We start from the raw sequence: 26,409 nt of genomic DNA, 5'->3' as shown, positions 1-26,409 counted from the left end.
GGCCCATATGGAAGATGGAAGTCACATACGACTCAGTTGACTTTCTTTCAAAGCAACCAGAAAGCAGCACAGCTGCAAGAGAGAACATTAAACTGGAAGATATGAGCTCTGCCTCAGCTCTGCTTCTTGCTGGTGACAGTGGATAATTCACTCCCTCAGTTTCTCCTTTCTCATCTGTGAATGACAACGGTCATTTTTGAGAATAGGCAATAATTCATTACTGTAATTGTGAGCCTTTCTCTTAGGGTTGTTACTGCCTCCTTTGCTGGTTGGTTGGTAGATGGGACACGTTGGTCAGAAAGTGGAGAACTGATGTTCTTCCTGCCCGCTTTGCTGCCTGCACTTCCATCCACATCACCAAGAAAGACTATGCTCAAATCTGCATAATTCACCCTAGAAAGATCTAGGCTCTTACTGGGTCAGGCTTAGGTCCTCCCTGGAAGGCACCAGGCTCCAGTGGAGGGTGAATTTTGCCCCTGGCTCTCCGTCAGAGACAAGCAACAACTCCCTTGCCAGACTTACTGTCACACCAATATTGTGCATGTGCATTAAACCACCTTGCGAGTCAGCTCTGGCCTAAAGCAGAGGGCAGCTCAGGAAGATTAATACGCATCTTCCAAAGGGTCATTATTGTAATTGAATCAAAGTATTTGCAAAGCATTGGAAAGGGCCTTGACGAGTTTGAAAATCATTACATGCCGTGCTACCTCCCAGAGCCCTTAATGGAGCCTTCCAGCCTTGCTGTGTCAGTTATTTTTCTTTCTGCAGCTTCTGACAGAGGGTTAAAGTGAATCCCAATAAATCCACTGGTCAGGGTGAAGACGATCTGTCCTTTCACCACTGAGCATTCATCCTCTGTGTCGCGGGGAGGACAGCTTTGCCTACCGGCTTCCAGGAGAGTCCAGCTCCACCTGCCCTGTGGGTCTCGGTGCCCCTGCAGCTCCCGCCCTGGCAGCGGTTTGTAGCGGTCACCCCGAGCCCACGTAGTGCCAGTGCCCATTGCAAAGCCTTGAATTCCCGTCGTGGCACTAACTATCTCTCATGCAACAACCGGGACGTGATGGGCAGAGCTGACAGGGTGTGAGCTCATCTCACGTGGATGACAAATTCGATCGCAAAGCTCACATGTTTAGAAAATCAATTGGCAGTAATAAATAATAGTACTTAGCTGTGCTATTTATTATCACTTAAATGGAGCTCCTCATTCCTTGATTTCAAGGTATTTGAAAGAGTTGCCTGATGTTACTGTTATCGTGGTAGACTTGGAAAAACTGAGACACAAGGGTTACACTGATGTGCCCAGAGAGTAAGTTTGTCTTTAGGTGATGGCTGTACCCCAAGCAGAGTCTGTGTTTTTCCCTGTTACATTTTAGCAGAACATTTTAGCTCATGCTCCTAATGTGGTCCGCAAGCTGTGTGAAAATGAAAACAAACCTCTTTTTTCCCTCTTTAGAAAGAGCTGCAAGCTTTCCCCATCCTTGTTTACAGTGTGCCAGTTCTCCCCATCATTTCCCCGCTGTGTCAGTCCGTCCTACCCACCCTTATGCAATGAGATGGACACACAAACCTGCCCCTGCACCCTGACCATTTCCTGAGGCCATCAGTAAAGCGAGAGCTCTGCAAGGCAGCAGGGAACAGCAGGGGAAATATTGCCTCTGGTTAAGATCCCCACCACGGGGTAATCTATTGCCTGCACTCTGGAATATGCTAGACCCACTAGAAATACCAGTTCACGATTATTTCCTTTAGCCCAGCCAGTAAAGATAAGAGCAACCCTGACGTTGGCTGTCATAAGGTTTTAAGAGAAACTGAGCCCTCAATATTTAAGCAGTCTAAAATTATTATGATCGTGATGCTTATCATTGTGTTTCTGGCTTGTGTCCCTCTGCAGCTCTCAGATTCGGTGGGTAATGAGCCATTTTGAGAAGTTCATCTGAACTTGTCTCAGTCTCACAAGAAAGCTGAGCAAGAAAGCCTGGTGGGGAATCTGTCCTATGTTCTCATCTGAAACGTGGAGGATGTGACTTGTCTGAGCATCATCTAGTGCTGAAGGCAGAGGGGGTCTGTGCTTCTGACCACGCTGGTCCTGAGACACTTGTGGTCATGTCTCAGCTGCCCCATGTCATACACTGACTGTTCTGCAGCCTTGAGCTTCCAGCAAAGCCACACAGTCCTGCGAAGGCTAGAGACCCGATCTTCTTCTGATGGTGCTGGGATCTGCAGGCTGAGAGACAGCACCATTTGGGAAATCCTGCTCTGGATCCAGACGGGCTTCTTTGCACTCGTAGAGGGAGAAGAAAACCAATCAAGCAAAAATGCGCATGGAGATACCACCGCTCTGCTCCGAGTTTTACACAAAGAAGGTTTACACAAGGAAGGTATCGGGCTCCCCTGATACGGCAGCTGTTTGTCTCTCCTCCGTACACCCGAGCCTGCCTCGAAGTTGCATCAAAGCTGCACCCTCCTGGCTATTGAGTCATCAGAGTTAGAGCACACCAGAGATGGGCTTCAAGTTTCCCCAGTGCCCTTTTCTTCCGCGCTGAAAAGCCTAGAGCTGTGAATCAGAGCTCTCCGCCAACACAGACAGCTGCCTGCGCTGTGTTATTACATTCCCAGCACATACAAGGTACCGCGCAGACAGGCACCGAGCAAAACGCAGCAGCAATGCGCCGGAGATCAGACTGGGGGGCCCCTCGCCCCGCTCCACGCAGCCCACAAAGGCGGGTTGCAGCTGGACTGCCACCACGTGCCACCGGACACCCTCAGCGGGCCTGGGACATCCATGGCAGTGGCCACAGAAGGGCATGTGGCTGCTACGCTTGTCTCCTCCCCTCCGCAAAGGGAACACGAGAAAAGGCCATCGTGGCCTCAGAGCTAGCAGCTGTAAAGGAGGGGAACGTGCAGGGACACGGGCAAAACATGCAATCCCGGTCTGGCACACACAGCTGGCTATGCAGAGACTTGTGTGCATCCCCCCTGCATGTTCACACACACACACTCTCCTGCTCTCACATGCATTTAAACACGCATCATGCACATGGTGCTTGCACGCGTACTCTTATACCTAGAGACGCATCTGCACAAGTGAACACTGGCTGGTGTTAACATCCTTATCTGTGTATTTGTGCATGCGTGTACACATGCACACACATATGTGTTTGTATTGTCCACACGCAAACACATATATACAAATACTGCCTTGCATTTGCAGATACCTGCATACATGCATATTTGCACATGAAAACACACTTGCGTGTGTCCACATTCACATACGTGCACCAGCCCTCACTTGTTCCCATACAGTCACACAATCGTTATATATCCTTGCACTCATTTTGCACGCATACCTCCATAAAAATATGCAACCACACATATATGTGTGCATGCAAAGCACCCTGAATGCCATTGCACACACCCCATGTTTGGTCCAGGTTGGGAATTGCCCTGCTGAACCCAAAACCCTTCCCATCAGGGGAGCATCCTCCAGGCCTCGATGTCCCAGCTTCTGCCAGTTCTAAAATGAGAATTAATTTATTCCGTCCATATTCCTGACCCTCTTGCTAGCAGGTCAGTGCAGCTCACAGCTGCATGACCTGTAAGCTCGGCAAAACTTAATGAGCCCCATTGATTCAGCTGGAGAGGAGAGGCTTGTATGCTGCAGGCTTCCCCACTCCTCAGAGAAAATGCCTTTTCTCCCATCCCCGCTCTGAGCAGGACAGGCACAACAGGGAAAGGAGGGCAGGATCTGGCCTCAGTGCCCCATCCCTTCCCGGTGCCTCGCAGTGGGGCTGGGGATGGAGAGCAGCAAGCTCAGCCCCACCGGGCTCCACCGGCGATGGCCGTGGGCAGCCAAGGAAGGTGGCTCGGAGGGGGCAGCAGGATTGGGAATGAGGAGGAGGGGGAGATGCCTTCGTCCAGCGATTGGGAGGGAAGCAAGGGAGAAGCTGGAGCATTTGATTCAGAGCTTTTGAAACCTCTCTCCTCTCCCCCTTTCCATCTGTCGAGAGCCATTAAACCATGCTCCGTTGGCAGGCAGCAGAAGCCCTGTACCATGCTGCTCGGCCTCTCCTACATCCTGTGCTATGAACGGCGGTGGAGAATAAGCCAGCTTCTGCTCTTCGGCCGTTCTCGGCCCCACAGACGATGGTGCCTGTGGGGCAGTAGCTAAGTGAGGGCCAAAGGGCTGCGTGGCTCCTTTCGGATGGGGCTGACCACAGCCTCGCGGTCTGGCGACACTGCGTGAAGGCTGCTCTGCGCCAACGGGGACGTGAACTGTGTCCCTCCCGCAGCACCTGGCAGCCCAGGTGACAACATGTTTCCAGCACAAAGTGGTTTCGGGATAAGGTAAAACAGCCTGATAAAATAGCCCCAATGGACAGTTAGTTTGGTGCTTGCAGCAGCCCCCGTGACAAGCTCAGCGTGAGCTCACCTACCCAAGGACCTGCAGGGAAGCCAAAACCTCAGGAACCAGAGGTGTGACCTGGTTTCACTGCACTAACCCCGCTGGGGCTCTGCTTATTCAGGGTTAAAGGATGGCTCCAGGGGCTGGAATTTGGTCTGCCTGGGCGCGCTTTGAAAGTGAAGTCATCTAGACTGAATTGGGGGTGCTTTCAGCCAGGCTTAACGCAGTGGAAGTAATTCGCGTGGGCATCGATTCAGATTAATCTCCCTGCGTGCTCCTGTGTGGACAGGCTTGGCAAGCACGGTGCTGCCTCTGTCGTCAGCCATCCCCGCAACCCATCCGCAGGAGCAGTTGCGGCTGGAGCTAAAAAACGAAGGTGTTTTTTACGGGCATTGGAGCTGGAATAAGGGTCCTGGTAAACCCCAATGCAGACACCTGGCACAGGATCACACGAAGGCCATTCCCCTGGGACTGCTGCTCCCCTGCAGCCAGCTGGAGTGCTGCAGTGGAAAAAAGAGGCTGTCGCTGAGCTCACCCTGCACGTATATAATGTGCTATGCCAAAGTCCAAAGAGGAGAGAAGTGCACTGATTTCTCACAGGGCCTTGCTGCTGTAACAAACCTCCTTTCCATCTTTATCAGGGGAACTTGTCCATTCTTGTCAGAATAGCCAAACTGTGTTACCTCTTGATCTGCAGCTCTGGCAACGACAGTAATGCACTAATTGATATATAAGAGCAAAGGGAAGCAGTTTCCTAACTTTAGAAAAAAATTCTTTCCGAAGGACGTTGCCAGATGAATCGAGCTGATGTGATGAGCAGAAAATCTTTATGGGATGCTATAGAAGTGACCCCTCCTCCATGACACAGTGACCACCAGGACTGGGACTGCATTAAAGCCCTAGAAAGCACAGAGGAGAAAAATTCCTGCCTTTCCCCAAAACATCAGGTTTTCTACAAGCAGGGTGAAGCTCCTGCAGCATATGTGGCATCCTTCTCCTCAAGCTGCCTTGCCGCAAGCATCAGTGCATGACTTTCCCTTAATCACATCAGATATGCAATCAGGAATTTGGGCAATTTGGGACTGTGTAGATTAGAAACAGCATGTCCCACCCTGAAAATAGGAATTTTAGACAAAGCATGTGCACCTGCAAAACTCAGGGAACTGCTGGAATATATATTGCTCCCAAAAGCCCAGTTACCCTAAGGGAAGATGTTGGTGGCTGATAGGAGCTTTTGGGGCTCCTCTCACTTATTGCAGAAAAACACCTTACTACAACACTGCAGAGCTCTCCTTGTGCATTGCAATTCCGCATGGTCACCTTCAATCCTGACATGATTTCTATGCACCCCTGTCCCTGCCCAGCTCTGTCAACCACCCTCTGCAAGGACCAAAATACAGCCTACACCTCAGGCGGCTCCTTTCTGAAAAGAGCCCACAAACGGGACAGTACTCAGAGTCTGTGAGCTATATTTTAGGATCATATATGTTTCCAGATGGGGACAGATTGATAGTCTACTTTTTGTTTGACAGCACTGTAAAACACCAGGCTGTGAAATTGTGAACCCCCAGGGGAGATTTCTTCCTGACCTCAGCTGTAGATCACATCCAGCCCAGATCCATGGGGAGGTGATTTAGCCTTGCCCTGCTCGCTGCAGCGCTCTTCATCTTCTCCACGTCTAACCTTCCTGCCCCTCTGCAAACAGAGAGGTCTGCATTTCCAAAGTTAGATGGGTTAAAGGCTTTAATTACTGGAACAGGCGATCTTTCCCAAGGGAAGGTAAGAGTGTCCTTGAATTAAAACCATACACTCCTACGGCACTTTCTCTTTGGAAAGCCCTTTATGCAAATATTTGTGAAGCCTTGGTGGGCCTCTGAAGAGCAGTTATTATAATGCCTAGCTATGATTATTCCCATCTTGGAGAGAGGGAAGCAAAGATAAGTGGGTGGCTGGAGTTTGCCAGCTCCTCTTGGAGCAGGCAGCCCCTCATTCCCTGTGGGATGAGAGGTCACTGGGGAACACAGACCTGCCAACTCCAATTCTCTCCAGGTCCAGGACTGTATTTCACATCCGCATAACACAGTGCTCTCTCGTGCACCACAAGCCAAAATACCAGACCTGGCTTGGTCTCTGATCGGGCTCCGGACTGCTGTCACAGGCAGGGAGAGAGAAAAGCTGAGCATTAGGCTGCGCCGGTGGGTCTATCTGAAGCAGTGGACAGTCACAGCCTAAACTCATGGTCTCTCCACAGACACTGCTAGCTTGCAACTGCTTCTCTTCATCCCCTGACCTGATGCAGTCACCATCATTTGACCCATCCCAGACTCCAAAACAAAAAAAAAGAAAAAGAAATTTTGGAGAAAAGGCAGCTTTGGAGGTCTGAGTACACACACGCATCGGCCCTACAGGGTGGAAGGACTGCTCTATAACACTACCCAGTGCCGACTTGCCTGCCACACATCTGCTGCTGCAACCATGAAGACATGCTGCCACCACTAACAAACTTTGGCCCCCGGGAAGCGAAGGGTTGACTGTCCTCCCGTCCACTTGCCAAGTGGTGTCACCCTTCTGCACCAGAGCAAGGTGGGTGAGAAAGACGTATCTGGTGATACGCAGGTGAGATGACTGCATCCACTCAACTCCCTCCATCCTGTCTTAGAAGGAGAAAGGGGGAGCAGGAGACCAGATCTCGCCTGGATTTTAACTTCAGCAGGGCTGCTAAGCAGCTCATAATTACTCCAGATGAATACCCTTGGAGGAGAGCCAGAGAATCCCAAATCATTCTTTGACTTCAACTTTCAATTCACCCAGCCGGTGCTAAGCTCATTAATCATACTTGCAGCACCAAACGCAACAGAAATTAGTCCCTGATCTTCTCCCCTCTTATTTGATGTCATGAGGGGTTGGGGGCAAGAGAGGGCAGGAAGAGAAAAGGGATGGAGGGGTGCCACCCACAAATCTAGCAGTCACTCAAATGGGCTGGGATTAATAAATCAAAAATCCATTATTAACAGTACAAGCTTAAATATCTATCTAAATGCAAATGAATGAACACCGGGGGTTTCTCCTCCTCCCCCTTTTCTTTTTTCCTTTTTTTTTCCTAGTGCTCCATTTAACAACTCCATCTTGGAGGAAGCACATGCCCACATGATAATTGTCAGTTCTAATTGCAATTTTACAGTTCAACCCTTCATGGCCCATGGATTTTAAGTGGCCTTTTAAAAGGGCTGTGACATGTTTTGGACGGAATTGAAAGCTCAGGTGGCAGCCGTGACAGGGAGGAGCTCTCGTTTTAGGATTATTTTGAGTTCCCTGCTTTTGTACGTGTTCAGTTGCACCAAAGGTGAGCGGGATAAGTCACACAGGAGGTAAGGGGGATAAATCCAGATGCTGGTTCACTGGAAGTGAAGGGGAAAAGAGAGAAATTTTGCCAAACCTCAGGCAAAGCCATGAGACTAATCCCTGCCAGAAGGGGATGAGCCTCTATCTACCTTCGATGACAGATGTCTAACACTGACAGCTCCCAACCAGCACCGCGGCACATCAGACCTTCCCTCTCCATCTCTTATGGGATCAGCTAAAGCAGACTGGGACTGATAAAGCAGACTTACTTGAGACCTAAGCCTGCTCCCGTCTGAGGACTCCTCATAATCCACTGTCACTCTGACGTGCTTGAAGACAGGGTGCCGAACTGTACCTCCTCGTAGCTGCATCTCCTGTCTCCTCACCCCACAAAATACTTTCCAGCCATTTTCCAGGACATTTCAGTCCCCTTGCTGGTGACCCCCATATGGGACCTCCATATGAATCATGCACATCCCAGGGAAGACTTCCAGGGTCCCCCTGCACTCACCTGGGTACCTGTCCTGCCACAGGCCCCATCCATCACTCCGTCTATACATGAGCAGAGCTGACATCCTCATAGGAAAGTTGGTCTGGGAACCTCACGGCTGTGCCCTCCGAGCATGCTGGGTGCTAAAGCATTACTGAAGATATGATCAAAAAGCCTGACTCTCACAATTTAAGTCCTTAGAGAAATGAAGGATAATGGCCAAGAGAAGCCAGAAACGCATCAACGTAAAGGATGGCCCACGTTCTGCTTGGGTCCTAAGAGCTCTCGCTAAGATGTGACAAACATCTGATGTAGAAAAGTGAAGGCATCTAGGCACAAGTGTGGAGGCCTCAGATATAGTTTGGATCTCTAAGATCCATAGCCCTAGATGGACAGCTGGGAGCACAGGGAAGGTCCTCCTGGCCAGCCAGTCTTGGAGCCAGGGCATGGAGAACCTGCAAAAGAGCAAGCTTAAGAGAAGCAGTGTCTTTTGAGCAAACAACATCATGGCAGGCCTGGCTCGTGTGGGGAATAAAGCAAGATGAGTAACAGGCAGGGAAGTGAAGCTACAGCTGAACTGGTCACACGAGGAACCTGTAGCGGAGCTGGGAAGTGGGATGTCCTTGGTTTCACCCACTTGCACAACCATCTTGTGAGACTGATCAGTGGGATACCTCCAATTTAAAAAGTGTGGAAGTAAGAGGGAAAAGATAAGCACAAAGAGGAGACACCCCCCCCCCCCAAGTGAACCTGAAACTTGGGATTTTGTGGCTCAGATCATGATTGTGATTTCTAGCATGTACTAGGCAACAGGCCCCAGATCACACTCGGACTCTCATCTACTTGTCAGTGGATGTGCTTTACCGCAAGAGGAAGCAACACACAGTATCTGCTGCCCAGAGAGGCAAGAGCCCACGCACAGCAAACGACAGCAAATGGTCATAGCTGAGTGAGCTTCAGCACCACATTCTGATTTTGGAATTTCCCCTTCCTTTGGCACAATTCTTGTGCTTGATTAGAAATGCCACTAAATCCTTGAGACCAGAGGAGAAAGATGAGGCTGATTTTGGTACAGGACACTCACCTTCTTATTTGCAAGCATGTAACTAAAACTATAGTTATCAGAAACTAGGAATGTAACCTAAAAACCTCCAAACAGAAAATGATTTTCTGAAACCATGATCCAAAACCCTGGATAGCTCCAGGATTCAGTTCAAGTCTGGGATGGGCATCCAGGCCTTGAGAGCAGGGTTTGCATAGCTAGCCTTTCACTAGACTTTCCTGGGAGGTGGCAATGATAGCAAATCAGCTTTAAACTGTTGTGCAAATAACTTTGCAGCTGCTGTTGCCAGAGGTCATAGAATCAGCTCTAGCTTTGGAATATCCTGTAGCAAAAGCTGCTGCCACTGTCATTTTGGAGATTTGAACTGGTTTAGATTGCAAATGTTGTTGGTTGAAAGCATGTGCATGCACACACACCCTGACACACAGAGACACATACGCAAAGCAGAGTCTTAGCAGCAACATTTGTGCAACCAATCCGCTGGACTTTTGGAAACCATCCTTGACAACCAAACCGCAATGTCAGTGCCTAGAAATTTCCTGCTTAACTCTTAGCTGTGAGCCCATCCTTTGATGCCATGGAGTGGCAAGGATTAAAGAGTGAAAGCTCTCCTAGCATCCCTCATTCCCTGAGAGACAACAGGCTGTAGAACAAGCTGCCAAGCCTTGGGATCAAGTATGCGGAGCAGCCGGACCTCCCAGGACAAGTCAGGGGTGATGATGCTGCACTGATTTCGTAAAGGTTCACCTGAGTCCTGTTGCAAGAAGTCAGCATAGCACACAAGTGGCAGACACTGCTGCTCCATCCCAACCATCTTATAATGCTGGAGAAATTTTCAGTATGAGCCAGAGAAACCAGTTCTGCCCTTGGGTACAACACGAGAGTGATTTCACAAACAGAGAGTCCCCCTGGGTTCTTCAGCTTTGGTCTGAATCTTCTCATACATGACAAATTAATCACAGCCGAACAAGAGCAGTAAGCTGACTGCAAATATGTTGCCCACCTATGTGTGCTTATACTACTTAATGGAGCATAAAAGAAAAAGGCTAGAATCGTTTCTCAGATGTTGCAGATAATAATAATAAATAATGATAATAAATGCAGAGGTATGTGCCAAATGTATGAGGGCTTATGGAGAGAAATTGACTGTAAGCAGAAAAGGAATCAGGTTGGTCCTCAAACTGAGATGCAGAAGTCAGCAAAGTGAAAACACCATTAAATCAAACATTTCAGGTCCCTGTCAAGTTCACTCAGGATTTAAGACCACACTTTCAGTGTGTACTTTATTTTTTGAGATGAAGACTTTCTGACAGTTACTTTCTGTATGGGATTTTTGACTCTGATTCTTTGTGGTAACTTTGGATTTCTTTTTTGCCTGCTGGCCACAGTTACATCACTCTAAAAGCCTCACAAACAGTCAACAATAGCAGGAATCCTCACGGAAATCATTTTACTACATCACAGCAGCACAACTTCTGCTTCACCACTGCAGGCCATATTTGCAACAGTGGCCTCTGATTTTGCATTATTCTCCTTATGGTGCACAATTTGGGATGAGCATTGAAAGGCCCCAAGCACCCCTGCTTCAAGCTTAATTCAGGGACACCAGAAAGTGGCTCCAAAGTTCTTGGGCCTCTGTTCAAGTATTTCTCATGCTGGAAAGTCAAAAAAAAGGAGTCAAAATGAGAGGCCACTTTTCCAAAATGTGGGCCGGGGTCTAAAGCGTCAAAGGAAAATGCAAATATCTGTCCTTGTGAACAGAAGCACACATAAACATCCCTGCTAGGACACAGAGATAATTCCTGGATGCAGCTCTATGATGCTCCCATCGTACAGGGCCCTTCAGGGGCTACCCTGAGAACATCTGATTGCAGATCTTTTAATATAAGACCCAATTTAACTGGCACCAAAGGACAGCAGAGTAAGAAGAGGTGGGTCCATGCTGGTGAAGGAAGGATCAATCCTCATCAGGGCAAAGGGCTTTGCCAGCAATGAAGGTGGATGCAAAAAAAAAAAAAAAAAAAAAAAACCAAAAGAGCTGAGTGGAGAGAGGAAACGGCTGTGATAGACTGACACGTTGCTGCTAAACTTGCAACAGCTTCACCCCAGAAACAGCCTGAAACAAAGGCACTTACTTGAGAGTAAAGAAAAACCCACACAACTCACCTGTCAGCTCCGTCCCACAGGATGCAGGTCTGGTTGGTGGTTCCCTGTCAGGAGAAAAGAAAGGGAAAAATCAAGCAAATCAGTGCTGTGCTTTTGGTGGGGTATTTGAAGCAACAAGAACGAAACAAGCAGGTCCTGTAGAGCTGCTTCCACTACTCCAGACAGACAGTCACAGGTCTTGGCCCTTGGAATAGCTTCTTTCACCCGTGGCTTGAAAGGGAAGAAGAAAATGGGCCTTGCTTTCTTCTCCATCAGCACAAGAACTATGCAAGGATCTGACTCCACATCTGTCCTATCTCTACCTGCTGATATTCTTCCTCTTTTCTTCTCTCACACAAAATCCTTTTGCTGCTCCCTTCTGGAAAGTGGATTAAATACAGTGCATGCTTTTGTGGTATGCAGTTCTCAGAAAAGCCACAACCCTGCAGAATGTGTTCAGGTGTATTTAAAGCTCCCTGAAGGAGGCTTACTGTTGACTCCAGCTGGAGCTGTCTTAGCCAGAGCACTTTGGAAGAGCCTTCCCAGAAAGTCCAAAGCAAAGACATGATGGATCTAATACACGTTTCAGAGCCTCAGGAGGACATGTGAACTCCACAACAAAAAACGGTCTTGGAGTATGTATATGTCCATCATATATATCTGCTTAGGAACAAGCAGGGGCTCTTGGAGATCTTCAACTGCCTTTTAAAGCACGGATGACAACAGTAATACCGTTCATGTCTCCTATAGTATCAGAGGACTACAAAGAATACTGCAAACATTAATGGAAGCAGTGTTTCCCAGCCCTCTGTCCCTTATCCAGGAAGAAGATCATTGTTATAGCCCATTTGCTAAGAAGTGAATGATTAAGACACTGTTTTTTGCCCCCAGTCACATCCCCCAGTGAGAAGGTATGAATCTGGGACAAGAATGTCCATGTTCCCTGTGCAGGCAGAGCCATCACCCACCGCCCACCTCCCTCAGCCCTGCATTGGCAGTGCCCCTGAGGAAGGGGCACAGAGCAGGCAGGTTTGCAAGGATGACCCACGTGCTGCATCCTGGGCGGTGAGCAACAACAGGACACCAACACCAGACCAAGCCCAGGAGGGTAGGTCAGTGCCTCACCATCCTGGGTTAAGGGAGATTGAAGGGTCCTGCAGTGACACAGACCAGCTCAGGAGCCTGGCAAAACTTCATCCGTCCTTGCACCAACTCATTTCTTTCATGCAGAAACAAACACAAGTATGGGGTGGTGCGGGTTTCCAGGATAGACTTACATTGTACAGATGGGAGAATTCGATTTCCAAGGGGGTGAGGAGAGACCGGGGAAATGGCTTCACAGTCACGGAGATGACTTTGGAGTTCAGAACAGTGCTGTTCCTATGAAGAAGAGAGGAAAAAGAAGCTTTAAAGGGGTTTGAGGGAGCTTTGCAGTTTGGCAGATCCCACTGGGTTAATCACTGGGGTACAAGGCTTAGCGTACGCATTGCAGAAGAATTGGCCCCATTACTTTATAGTGTTATCAAAGGCACATGCTGCTGATGGACCCCATCCTCTGCCCGTCCAGCTCCCCTCACAGCTGGAAGGGCGGAGAGATACACACAGACGGTGTGTATCTGTCTTCTGAGGATCAAAAGCAAATGGAAAGAGGCCAAACCACTCATGCGTGGCTGTCTAAGCATCAGTGCTCAGACAAATACTCTAATATTGCTGGCAGCCCTAAGAGGCTTGGCTGTCTGAAAGAGCAGTAAAAGCAGGGATTTCTCCCAGATCTGTGCTCTTTGTTCCCTGAAAAGCCAAACCCTTTCTAGGCACTTCACTGGATACTGGACATCTACATTCACAGGGGATGCTGGTATTCATGCATCAGGCAAAGGCTTGGGTGACTAAATACACAAAAAGACCCTATGATCAGAGGTTGAAAACACTGCCCTTCAAAGGTTACTGTTAAGGAAATGATAGTAGAGTGGGAACCCAGCAAAGGGCTCTTCCCAGCCCTTCCTGCACTGGGGAATAAGGGAAACTTCTTCCCATCCAAGTCCTCATCAGGTCTACAGGCACGGCCAACACCTTTTGCTTTTCTTTCTGGGTCTTACCTGCCATTTACAAGAGGATTACCTGGAAGAGATTTGTGCTTGCTTAATAACAAAAGGGTTAGAAAAACTTTGCAATTGCCTGTGGATGTCTAAGTGAATGCTCAGAAAGCCATGATTCCACCAGGACTGGAGGGAACAACAACACTGTTTTAGCAGGGTAAAGAATACCGAAAACACATTTGGTTTAAAAAAAAAAAAAAAGTGGGAAAGAAGCAGTGAAGCACAAAAATCAATCTACAAAGAGTGAGTAAAAAGGAAAGTCAATGGAAGTAAACATCAGCTCTAAGCTTTCAAATATAGGCAACTGTAGGTAGACAGTTGGTTTCCTGACAGATCTCCAAATGCGGCTGTTGATAGATAAATACCAGTGCATGGTTTCATTAGTGGCTGGGTCTTTTTAAGGGTCATTTCTTGGTTCAGCGCTATTCAGTATTTGTGTGAAGAACGTAGATGACACAGAAAAATTCCTTTTGAAGGCTGTGGGCCCCACAAGGATTGGTGCAGTGAACAGAAGCAGAAGCAGCACTTGGTTTTTCAGTGTGACAATTCTAATGCAACACAAGTTGCTCCACTGCGGTCAGTGAAGGCTGCTGAACAGGGACAGCAGAAGGTATCCCTGTGCATCCAAGAGCTGAGAAATGCATCTGAGAATGAGAAATGGGAGATCTGTGTGCAGGACTACAGGCTGTGCTCTGGGAAGCAGTGACCCAAAATGTGCCCAAAGAGAATGACTTCAGCACGAAGCACTGACAGAAAGGACAGAAGCGATCCGGGCTACTTGGAAATAAGATGAAGTGATTATCTTCTCTCCGTACCCCTCCTTGTAAGGCTGCCCCTGCAATACCAGCTTCAGCTCTACTTTGAGATGGGGAAATAGTGGAGAGAATTCAGAGACACACAAAATTGATCCAGGTGCTGGAGAACCAGCCATAAGATGTCTGTTGAAAGGCATGTCTGACAGTTCCTTGCATGCAGAGAAGGCATCTGATAGCGGGGGATTTTTCAGTCACCCACACAAAGGCCCAGTGCCTGGAAGTGAAAGTCAGACAAATCCAGCCTTAAAATAAGACACAGTCTCCTAGCAGAGAAGGTAATTAAGCATCTGAGCAGCTTGCCGGGGGAGGTGAGGGACTGAGCATCATGGGGAATCTTTTAGGAAGAAGAGGAGTTATCTTTCCTACAGGCATGCTGCGATCCAGCTTCTGCAAAGGAAACAAAACCCACCAAGCTCTGGCTGGAGTGGACAGGTCAGCTGAGCTCAGAGTGCTCCTGTGTGGCCGCAAAGAGCATGCAAATAGCTGTAAACATGCTGTTTTCTACACGGAGCTGACAGGTCATGAGCTCTCTGACTGCTGCGCGCATCCTCCCATCTGCTGCAGCAGTGCCTGGCCAGAGCCAAGCACCACTCACCTCTCAGGCTTGAAAAATCAGGCATCGCATATGCCCCATCTCTACTGGCACAGCTGCTGAGATCCACGGGGCTCGCTGGATCCAGAGGAACATGGGCAGTGTGTGGCTGAGATAAGGAATTGTTGCTCGGGGATGTAGATCGGGACCATTAGAAGCAGCTCAGCTGGTGCTGTTTACTGAGTTCAATCTGCAGCGACTCTGGTTTCTTAAGCAAAATCACTCTGCGCTGTAACCGATGTGGTTAAACCAGGATCTGGTCCTTGTTGCTCCTGCGTACCCAAGAATAGCTGCTCTCCTCTGAGGTCAGAAAGACTCTTACTGCATAGGAAGGTGCTATACAACTGCATAGCTATTTAAAAACATTTCACTTTTTTCTGCTAAGTCCATTTGGACAGCTGTGAATTAAGAGATACTGCTCCGCTGCTGCTGCTTTTCCTTTTTTTTTCTTCCCCCCCCCCCCCCCCCCTCGTACAGCCACAGGTGATTCAGGGCTGTGGATTTTTTAAAGAGGGACTGTCCTTTAATTAAGGAACGTCTTAAATCAGATCTCCCGCGGGAATGCTGCTCGGAGGCTGTGGCTGCTGCAGCTGCTGGTTATCGGAGCTCATTCAGCGCTTGGCGAGAGAAAGCTGAAATGCCGTTGGATCATTTGAGCCAATGATGTTTATTGCCCTTCTGATCTAATTCCCAGCGCTGTAATGGAAGATATTACAGAATACAGTTGGCTGGCTTGCTAATTCCTCTTTGCACTCACTTGGAGCTCTTTTGCCATTGCCAGTGCTAAATCTGTAGGTATTTAAATGATTATCAGCGAGGAGAGATGTCCCGGTGTTTATGGTAAATGGGCTCAGGCTAATCAGTGCAGAACAGATTTAGAAGGTGCCTTAGGATGCTTAATTTACTGCCTCAGTACCAGTCCCAGGGGAGAAAAAAAGAGCAAGAGAGAGAAAGAGAGAGAAAAACGGAGAGAAGAAAAGAAAAGGGAGCGCTGAGCACAAGAGCTCGGGTGCCCGTGGCGGTTTGCAGCGGCCAGGACCGCGGCAGACGTGCGCAGCCGAGCGTGCCGCTCCAGCCCCTCCGCTCCCCGAGCCTGGCGTCCGCAGTGCTGCTCTCCAACGCCTCGACGCGGTGGCAGCTCGGGGGCCTGCAGCCCTCGTCTGTTGAGCCCCCCAAATCCCTCGTGACGGAGGGGAGCACGAGGACCCACTCCCCAGGTCGAGGGGCAGCGGAGAGCAGAGCAGGTGGCAGGAAGGGACACGTGGCATCGGCGCCCGGGGCCAGGTGCACGGTGCTGCACGGGGAGGGAGAAAGCCTTCATGGCCCTCCAGCCGGTGATGTCTGCAGCGCATTAGCCTGGCCCCGCATAAAGGCGTGAATGCCAGCCAGTTTGGGGCAAAGCATTTGCCATGCTGAGTCAAACCCTGACTCGTCACGTGGCGAAGGGGCCCAGTGACCTTTGCTTTTTCCCTTGGAGGACCAGGGCTCTGCAACCAGAGGGATCTTAGGTAGGAAAGGCTGGTGATTTCCCCTGGTTTCTTCCCTCCATAGTTGGCCCCTCTTACCTCTGGAGGGAGAGGATGCTGCCCACGTTGCGGTACAGTACAGTCCCCACCACGAAGACGGAGGAATCGTCTGTCACTGCAAGGCACCAGAGGAAAGGGAAGAAGACAACAGTGCTGAGACAGTGAGGATGTTTGCGCTGGGTGCTGTCCCCAGATGACCCCTTCCTCCCCCTAAAACGCACACCAGCAGGGCGCACAGAGCGTGGCATAGAAAGGACAGGTCTGGAAGGGGCGATTCTGGCCACAGCTGGGTTCAGACCTCTTTTTCCTGCTCCCCTTGCTCTGTACCAGGGAGAAACATTTCCTCCGTGGCACCAAGTTGACACCCAGGTGCAGGATTAGACCTACCATGGGGGTCCATGCTGGGGCACGGCCAATGCTGGTGTCACCACAACAGGATGCACTGCCTGCTGTCACCCCATCAGGTCTCCATCGGTCCCGGGCTGTGGTGACTACACTGTTCTCAGCGCTTGTCCCCAGGCAGGGCTCAGCACCTTGGGTTGACCTAGCACCCATGGGTTTGCCTTCGTGCAAGACTTGTGCATCCCCATTGACCCGTCTGGTGCTCTCCTCTTTAGAAATCCAGCTAATCCCTCCGACAGAGCCACAGCAGGCAAATCTACAGGGCGGGAAGGTCTCTTGCACCCACCCAGAGGTGTCTGGACCTGTCCGCAGCTATCAAGCCATCAGAGTGAAGAGCTGTGCTTGAGCCGACAAGGGCAGCTGAGAAAGGAAGGTTTCTGCCGGCGTCGGGGCTGACCCACGACTCCACGCGCTGCCCTCACCCTGACGGCCCGCTGTTGGCACCACTGGGCACAGGGGCTATGTGGCGGGGCCACGCTCCCCACCAGGGCTCCCTGACGTGGCCCCAGCAGACCCTAATGCTACGTGACGCCGCGTGTTTGGAGCACAAGGGCTGGGAGGCCGCGGGCACCGCGGTCCCACATGAGCCTCTGAATCATCTGTGCAACCTCTGGGCAAGTCGCTTGACCTCCTCTTCTGCCTCACACATCCCAGCTGTAAAAAGAAAGAGCTTCCCTGGGAAAAAAAAGAAAAATAGAGGCGACAGAGGCAGCCCTTCAGCCAAATCCCCCCGAAGCGGGGGATAAAAAACGAGTCACATCATGCAGAGTGGATCTGAGGAAGTCTGGGGAAGCACCTTGCTGTGGGGCTCTCAGATGTCTAATATTGAGGTTGAATTTAGAGTGCGTCTGCCCCCTCAGTACAGGGCAGACACAAATTGACATGCCTTTCTTCCATTTTTGAGACTTTGTCAAATTGGGCTAAAGTGAGATAGCAAGGTAAAATGTTACTGGGAGAGACTGACGGACAGTTAGACTTGCAGAGCAATTGCATAAGCCTTGCTTTCTTAGGAAAGCCTGCACAGTCTTTTGGCCTTTCTTGTGAATCCCTGTGCAAACAAGAATCCTGCTGCGTTCAAAGGCGGTTTTCCTCCTTTGCACTGAGAAAATACAGTCGGGCATTGACAAAAGCATTGTGTGCCCCTGTGAGATCATGAGCAAGCAAATCCCTAAGCTCCACAGCCTTATCACAGCATTTCCCAAAGAAGGATCCTGCCTGTAGCAGAGCTGGAGGTTTGTTTCTTTTGGTCTGGGACAGATTTTTAATAATATAAGCTGCTCTTCAGTCCTGGTACTATAGTGAACTCCTCTGTTGTCTTACCCAGCTGGAACAGCATTGCATTTTGATCATGTAGTATCTCCCCAGCAGCATTTGCACCGCCTGCAGCCCAAGGGGCATGGCAGCCACCTATATAAATCACTGCTGGGCTGCTGAAATCAGCTGTGCAAAGTTAACGCCCAGCAGTGAGGGGTCCGTCCTCGGTCTCACCAAGCTGCCTGTCCCCATCACTCTGCTCAGGATAACTGACCCTATTCCCTGCAGCCAAGGAAAGGTGAGGATAAAAAAAAAAAAGAGATGCTATTATTCAAGGGAGCAATCCATCAAGAAAGACCACCAGCACAGGATGCTGCACAAGGCAGAGGCAGTACAGCTCTGAGTTAACAGGATGCCAAGGAGAGGTGAAGACTGGTGAGAAGTTAGTTCTTCAGAGCAGATGTCACCTTTTGTTTGCACAGTGCCTACCACTCTGGGGCCTTACGGCAGCTCTGTGTAATGATACTTGTAATGGAAATCTGGAAAACAGCCCTGCGGGGAGGTAGATGAGGCCTCCTAGGGCAGCACACAACCCCAGAGCAGGATCCACTCTGCCTATGTGTGATGCCATAAGTTTGTCCAACAGTTCATTAAAGGTTTTCAAAGGTGAATGCTCCTCAACCTCCCCAAGCAATCTGTGAATGCTCCACAACCTCCCCGAGCAATTTGCAATAACCCTATCTACACACCCTAACTTCTTCCAAGAATATAATGCTGTCCTCAAAGTCCAACAAAACATGGTGCTGGACTCATCCCTGCTCTGCCAGCGACTCACTGTTCGCCCTTGGGGGAGTCGCTTAACTGTTGTTGGCCGCAGATTCCCCAAGTAGAAATGAAGGCTGTGTTGTTTCCCTCCCCAGCAGGGAAATCTGTGACAAGAGGTCCTGGTATGACAAGAGGAGGCCAAAGGACTTCCAACAACAACAACTCATGGTCACCTGCCTCGGTGCCAGCAAAAGACAGCACAATCTGATGCAGCAAGAGGCAGCAGCCTGCTCTCTCAAAGCCTTTAGTGCCATGCACAGCACCAAGGCATATGCGAGAACAGCCCACTGCTATTTCCTACCGATAAGCCCAGCTTAGAGTTCCACTGCTGAAAACCTTGGGCTCAGTCTTGCCAAATGCTGAGGTTTCCTGCCAGGAGATGAGCACCTTGAGTGTGTTGGTTCCTGCTGCTGGCATCTGGGAAATGCTTAGCAGCACAAGGTCCTGGCTCAGGTGGGCACCCCTTCCAGAAAGACCCCTACACCAAGGGCCTGGCAGGCACAGCAGCAGGGAGCATCCTCTCCTGGGCGCTTCATGAGAGCAGCCCAGAGCCCTGCTGCAGGTTTCTTCTCAGACCTGGCACTCAGGACAGCTTGGCTCCCACTTCCACACCACACACATGGCTCGTGCCCAACCATGCCCTGCTGCGGAGCCGGTGACCTGAGTGATGAATGCCCCACATGTGTGCTTTGTGCCTGAAGGCAGAAAATTGCACACAGCAGGCCTAAAACCACACTCTGGCAGAGCCTGCCCATCCAGGAGCCGCCAGCACATCGGTTGCTCAGCTTGACTTGCTGACCTCCAGCTGTTCAACCTTAGATGGCCCTGCCAGAGCTGGATCCAGTCCTCCAGGAACTATACAACACTGTTTATGCACACGGTCATGACAACAGGAGGCCAAATCATCCCCCTGTTCCACCCCTGTGTGTTTGCATCTGCTTTCCTTGTGCTGGTTAACCATGCCCATAAGGCACCAGCAAAGACAACTGCTCTTCTCTCACCCTAATGGAAATCCAGCATCTTCAGGAAGGCACAAAACAGGCATTTCAGCACCCAGTATGCCCTGCAGAAGATTTTAGACTCAGCCCAGTAGCCACATGCATCAAGAACAGAGCAACCCAGCACTGGGGTGTTTTCACTTCATCCCAGGTTCAGAAGCCTTGGAAGAAGCAATTATTAATACAGTTTTGTTCTGAGCTTTTGTGCTGACTCCTGCTCTTTTCTAAATACGCTGCTGCATTAGGAGAAGACCTATATCCAGATCCAGAAACTGAGTCTGCCTCTGAGTTTTTGCAGAGACTTCAGATTTGACTCTTGGTCAGGCCATATCTAAAAGCTTTATTTTCACTCAGCAATGCTGTGGACAACCAAGCTTTCATGAGCAAAGCCAGCTCAGCTGGAAGGAAAATTTGGATGCCAGCCAAACAGAGGGTAATTCTCTTAGAAAGTGAAGAAGAAGTCTTCCTCTGGACCGTTCTAGCTGTGCTGCCTACCTGCCAGCCCTGAAGAGAGGATGCTCTTGGACACGGTGACCTTGTCCTCTGAGTTCTTGGCCCAGTCCACCATGCCCCTCCAGCCTTTTATGGGGAAGGTGATGTCAGTTGCTGCTTGAGCAGGCAGTTTGTGAATGCTGAGGACTAGAAGGAAGCAAAAATAAAACCAATAAACAAGGCCAGTTTCAATGCATTCACACACTGAAAAACCCACTGAAGACAGTGGGAAATTAGATAGCAGCCAGTGAGGTAGGATCTCTGTAGCCATAAGAGTGATGCTATCTTCAGGTAATGTCTAGGCATGAGGGAAGATGACACTATCTGCTAGGGCTTGTGGTTTTGTTCTTTGAAAATGACCTGCCTTCACTAAACCTGGCAGAAGAGAGGTCTGTCTACTCCAGTGTGCTGTCTCCAGGAATGGCTAGTAGCATCTGCTTAGAGAGGGAGTAAAAATGGACAGAGCAAGATTTCTCTTGATGTGTCCTCCCAGCTTCCAGCTATCAGCAGGACTTCCCCGGGTAGTGGTTGCATCCAGACCATCAACTTTAATAGCCACCAGTGGACCTCTCCTTTGTGCATTTTCCTAATCCCATCATGAACCCATCTGTACTTTCTGGCTTCTGCAATGTCCTCTGGCAACAAGTTCCATGCTGTGATTGTGCATACAGCATAAATCAAATGCTGCCTGCTGTTTGCTTGCTGCCTGATCACTTCATTGGCTGCTGTGTAGCTCTTGTAGATTAAAAAAAAAAAAAAGAAAAAAAAAAAGAAAGAAAGGAAGCAACTAATTTTTCCCAGTTCATCATCTCTTCTCTGGTCACAGTTCTACAGATGCCTCTCAAGTCTCTCCTTGGAAATCTCTTCTCTAAGCTGAAGTCCTGGCTTTCTTGGAGGAAAGCCACCCCATATTTTTGATCATCCTCACAGTCCTTCCCCAGATCTTTTGATGTTCTGCCACCCACTGCCTCCCCTCTTTCCCTCCCCACAGCCCAGGTCATATATATTACACAGTAATTACAGATTTCTGGAGTCTCTACCCAACATGGGGAGTGCAAATCAGCTCACCCAGATTGTCCGTCACTTGGTAGGAATCCCGGAAATCTTTCATGCGAAAGCCAATGACATCAATGAAATCCTCCACGAGCCTGAACAACTCCTTGGCATTTGGCCCTGTCTGCAGAGAGAGGGAGAATACTTAGTAGCACAGATACTAAAGAGCACAGCACGAGTTTCTCTGAGGGCAAAGGTTTCCATCCTCACACACATATTGGAAGCATATGCTGGATATAATAGGGTATTACAAAGCTGTGAAGAATGACTAAGAAATCCTAAAAGTAGGTCTAGAAAAATTAAAAGAAAAAGGTAGGAAATAATAATATGAAATTCAGATTGAGAAAACTGAGGGCAGAGGGCAATATCTCTCAGCAAATCTCCAGAGGAGCTCTTTGTAGTAGAAGATGACCTATCTACTTCTATTACCAACCACCTTGTCCAGAGCACAAGCTACTGCTGATGTTCATGACTGTCCCGTTCCTACCATTAATGCAACAAGAGTAATACGATAGGACAGAACCTTAGCAGCCATGATTTAATATAGCTCCACTGTCTTTCCAGGTCCATTGGCTGGTGTATCTGGCCCAGCATAGCTGCCAACAAGCCAGTGGCATTTGCAATTGCACATCTAGAGGCATTGTGTCAGAGAAAGAGGTGTTCAGTGTTGAAGCTCTGCCCTGTGTCAAATTTTGAGATCCTTTCTCAACCCCTAGACTTCTCCAACCCTCAGGTACTTTAATATTTAGTCTGAGAAACATGTTATGTCATCTTCTGACTATGTATGTTGCATACTGGGAGGGAGCCCACAAAGCTTTACACCCACTAGGACAGTTAATTTTGCCATGACTCCACTGGAAGGAGCCACACCAAGCCAGGAACTCCAACCTACACTACTGACATGCACAAAGGGTGGGTTTGAACCAGGCTGGGAGTCAGTATTTCAGGCTTGCAGCCATTTGGCATGTTTGGAGACTGTTTTCACACATGGACAACACAGAATTGCAACAGGATCTCAAGCAAGAAGTAGGAGGAAAACTTAGGTGAGGGATCACTGATGTCCCTCCCATCTTTGAGCACCTCAAGGACTTTTGGGTGTCTCGGTTTGATGCCCACACTGGAAAAGAGTGGGGAGTTCTTTGCTGTCTTCTTCTCCTGTTCCCTGTTGAATTTCCAAGTGTTGTTCTTTGCTCTGAGCCTTTTCTAGATCAAAGACTGCCAGAAGCCCACAGTGCACTTCAAGGCAATCCTGAATTAAATTCTTATTGAGGGAGGGAAGAGCATTCTCAAAGGCAGGAATCCAGCCTCTGAACAATTTTTTTTTTCCAGAGGTGAGTCAGGCTTGTTTAGTGACACAGGGCACAACAACCCTGAAAAAAAGTCACTAAACTACTCTGACTAAACTCAGCGCTTAAAACACCAGCAGGCTTAAACTCACACCTGCCTGTGAAGAAAGAAAGAGGGAGTAATGTGGCCGGGGGTTGTTTACTTGTATATTTAATACAGCCCTTCATAATCCCATGGGGTACTTCAATAGCATTTCACTAAACCAGATCTCTGACCCAGGCACATCAGCCAGTTGTTGACCTGAGTTGGGAACAGCCTGGAAGGGAAAGTATATCCCAGGAACACAAAAGGTTGCCTTGGGAGCAAACACCAACAAACATATCATTAGCGAGGACCTCCAGGGTCTAGTATTGAATCCCAGGCACTAGCTCACATAATCCTAGCCAGACAAGTAGCACAGCCTGTCTTAAGGCTAAATGCGCTTTCTTCTTCTGTTGGCAGGATCTCACTCTCCAAATAACCAAGCTGTTTCTTCTTGGGCCTAGGCTGTCTTAGAGCTTATCTGTCTCTTTTGTCTCGTGTTTCTCTCATGGCGTTTTCTCCGTGATGGAAATATTAGCAATAATCCTTTTCCACCTGCATTTTGCTAGGCTGTTAAGTGATAAGGCTTAAGGCTGTTAAGTGATAGCTAGTTTTCCAGCAATCGATTTCACAAAAGGTAATCCACCTGAAATGAGCTATGCTGACTACCTATCTTTTCCTCAAGGCACATTCCCCTGACAGAACTTAGCTGGTACCACAAGAGACCAAAGAAGAGCAAATCAGCTCCTTACATCTCTTCTTTTACTTTTCCACCGCTTTCACAGCACTTTCAGATTCTCACTATAATTTGGACCTCCTGACGGGGCTGAGCAGAGCTGAAGGGAAAGCTGGGGACTGGGCAGGGCAGCAGGATGGGACTGAGGTAGAAGGAAGGTTAAGCTGGTGAGTCTATTGACAGAGAAGTACAGGGCTGGTCATGTGTGTTTGTCTGTCTGTCTGTCCAAAAGAAGCTTGGTGAGCTAAAATTGTATCAGGATCAAATCAAAAAGTCCTGCTAGTACTGCAAGTCCACTCATAAGGAGTAGAAGTAAGAGGGGAAGTCATTTTTAACAGTATATTTTTATATTCTACTATTGATTGAAATCGCAAGCCCAAATTAAACTAAGGCCATGGTAATCATCTTCTTTCAGGCTTCTATCTTATAGTGGCCAACACAGTATCCCAAATGACCTTGTGGTCCTTCTCTGTTTGAATGCATTTCTGATTTTTTTTTTTTCTTGAACAACACCTCTATCCAGAGGCCACAGGGCAGTGTAATGGAGTGCAATCGAGTTGGGTATGTTTTTAATGTGCAAATTGAGAGCCAAAGCCCTTTTTTAAAAAAGATTTGGTTTATCTAGCTGAATGTGGGTCTTGAATTTTCCCCAGTAGCTTTGAGGGAGAAGGACAGAGACTGCTCAAGCTTTGTTGTCATCCTATGTCTGTAAGCTTTCTGAGGGCAGGCTCTGTCTTAAAGCCACAATATTGGGCTGTGATCTCAATTCCCACTAAAAGGAGTAGGCAAGAATTCCCCATAGCAGTTTAGACCATCTTGGTCCCACTTCTCATGCAGGATGCTCTAGTGCTGGCAGCAGGCTGGGCTGTATCTATCTATAGGTGCAAAGAGCAGATTGTACAGGGAAAGCCAGTGGGAATGAATTGCCACAAAGCATAAGCTGCAGCTGTTTTTATGGGGATCAACAGGGTTTCCTTGTTGTCATGACAACTCAACAATCTCCTCTGTTCTCTGAAATACATGCACATGCTTGTGCGCTTGAGCCTGAGCATTTGGTCCTTTATCTCGCCTGGAGCCAGACCATGCCATCCACTTCCAAATGCAATGGGTCACTGCCAGGTCTCAGGGAGAAAAGAGAGGAAGGGCAGGTTCACGAGGCTGCTCAGCTCTCGGTGGAGGTCCTGTCTCATGAAGGAGCTGTAACATACTGGATTATTCAAGCCTCTTTCTCAAGTAGCGGACTGCCAACGAGTATGCCAGCATCTGGTGTTCGGACTTCTTTCCAGAGGGTTTTCACAGTTGATATGGCTGTAAGAAGCCTCTGGGGTTGTTGTTTGCACTGGGCCATTCTTTCTTGCTTATTTGATATTTTCTAACCTTTCTGAGGAATTTTGCAAGAGCAAAGGCTGGCTAAAAAAGAACTGCCATGTTCAGACCCACACCTACAGCGGCCTTCCATGGGATGGAAGTCCCTCAGAAACTGAGCTATGTGCCTTGCCCTGGTTATGTTGTGTGCTGATACCAAGGCAAGGTGGGGTTTATCTTCCAAGGTGCGGGGACAAGGAACGGACAAGGAACTAGCATTACCATGGACCCATCTACCAGAGCTGCTGGTCTGAGGTAGAAACATTTCACTCTGATGGGACTCCTGAAGGCTGCCATGAGGCAAAGGCTTCAGGTGGCTCAGGAAGTTGCAGAAACAATGAGAAAAGGACAAGGAATACATCTCACACAAGCCCAAGCAGAGGCTGCAACCGGGGCAGAAGAGACAGAAGGCAAGGAAGACATGGACAGAACAATAAACAACATCTCTTCCTGGTATACTGTGCTTTAGCTACTGAATTACTCAGCAGAATCTCAAACCCTGTGAGGAGAGAAAGAAAGTAAAATATAACAGAGCCCTTGTTCAGCTTGTCCTGAGCAGAACTAGAAACTCAGGTGAGCAAAGCACAGGTCTGACCCATGAAAATCCTGCCTGCCCTGCATCTTTTTAGCCAGGAGCAAAAACCCATGTAATCCTCCTGCTTTATCTTGACAAGAGGAGAAGAGGGGAATTATTTCAAGCCAGGAGGGTCACTGATTCCAAACTCAGCCTGATCTCTGAGATTCTCTATCCAAAATTTGGTATTCACCGCCAGTTTTGCCTGGTGTATAGCTAAGATCCTGTGGCTCGTTGAGTTACTCCATAAATATAACTCACGGTAGCCTGGCACTAGGCTTACACGCACGACTCGTTGCACGGATCAGCTGATTGGCAGTAACCCCTTCAGAGGCAGGTGACTCTGAAGCTGACCCCAGCTGACCACGTCCAAGTCGTCTGTCTCTTTCGTCATAAGGAGTTATCCAAGGGGAACAGCAATTATGGATGGAGGTACTCCTTGGTCTGTGGCTGACATCAACGCATGTTGCCCACAACACATCATGGGCAAGAAGAGCTAGGAGGTCTAGCTTAAAGCTTAAGCCTACTCTGAAAGCCTGTCCTGTTTCAGAGAACTGCTAAGTGTTCATACCAGCTGAGCTTCCTCCCATTTGTCCCGGTTTTCCTCTGATAACAGGTTGCTGATGATCTGGACAAAGTTCTGGAGAAGAGAGACAAGGAGAGAGAGAGAGAAAAAAAAAAAAAAAAAAGGAGGTGGTGAGCAAAACAGGTTAAGATAAGGCTTATATCCAAGGCTTTCACTGTGACTGCTATAGCTCCTAAGGCACTGGACAAAGAATATGTGTTGTCTCCATTACTGAAGATTTCTAAGAACGAGTTAGATACACAGGTGCCAGAAATTGGTTAGGAACAGGTGATCTTGCTTTGTGTA

At 48.8% G+C, this 26,409-nt stretch overlaps 1 protein-coding gene across 4 annotated transcripts in view; it reads right to left on the bottom strand.

Annotated features, from left to right (window-relative positions):
• ADGRB1 (adhesion G protein-coupled receptor B1) overlaps nt 1-26,409 on the bottom strand; it is a 279,985-nt gene that overhangs the window by 105,020 nt on the left and 148,556 nt on the right. For all 4 annotated transcript variants that reach the window (XM_026113657.2, XM_064507937.1, XM_064507938.1 and 1 more), the window contains exons 12-17: nt 26,110-26,178; nt 21,511-21,619; nt 20,446-20,589; nt 16,511-16,586; nt 12,720-12,822; nt 11,464-11,507 (exon numbers count right to left, since the gene is read on the bottom strand). In XM_026113657.2, coding sequence (XP_025969442.2) covers nt 11,464-11,507; nt 12,720-12,822; nt 16,511-16,586; nt 20,446-20,589; nt 21,511-21,619; nt 26,110-26,178 — 545 coding nt within the window. The remainder of the gene's footprint in view (nt 1-11,463; nt 11,508-12,719; nt 12,823-16,510; nt 16,587-20,445; nt 20,590-21,510; nt 21,620-26,109; nt 26,179-26,409) is intronic.

This window comes from Dromaius novaehollandiae, chromosome 2 (genome assembly GCF_036370855.1).
Source record: "Dromaius novaehollandiae isolate bDroNov1 chromosome 2, bDroNov1.hap1, whole genome shotgun sequence".
NCBI classification, from domain to species: domain Eukaryota; kingdom Metazoa; phylum Chordata; class Aves; order Casuariiformes; family Dromaiidae; genus Dromaius; species Dromaius novaehollandiae.
The sequence above is the reverse complement of the archived record's forward strand: the minus strand, read 5'-3'. Positions and strand labels throughout refer to the sequence as shown.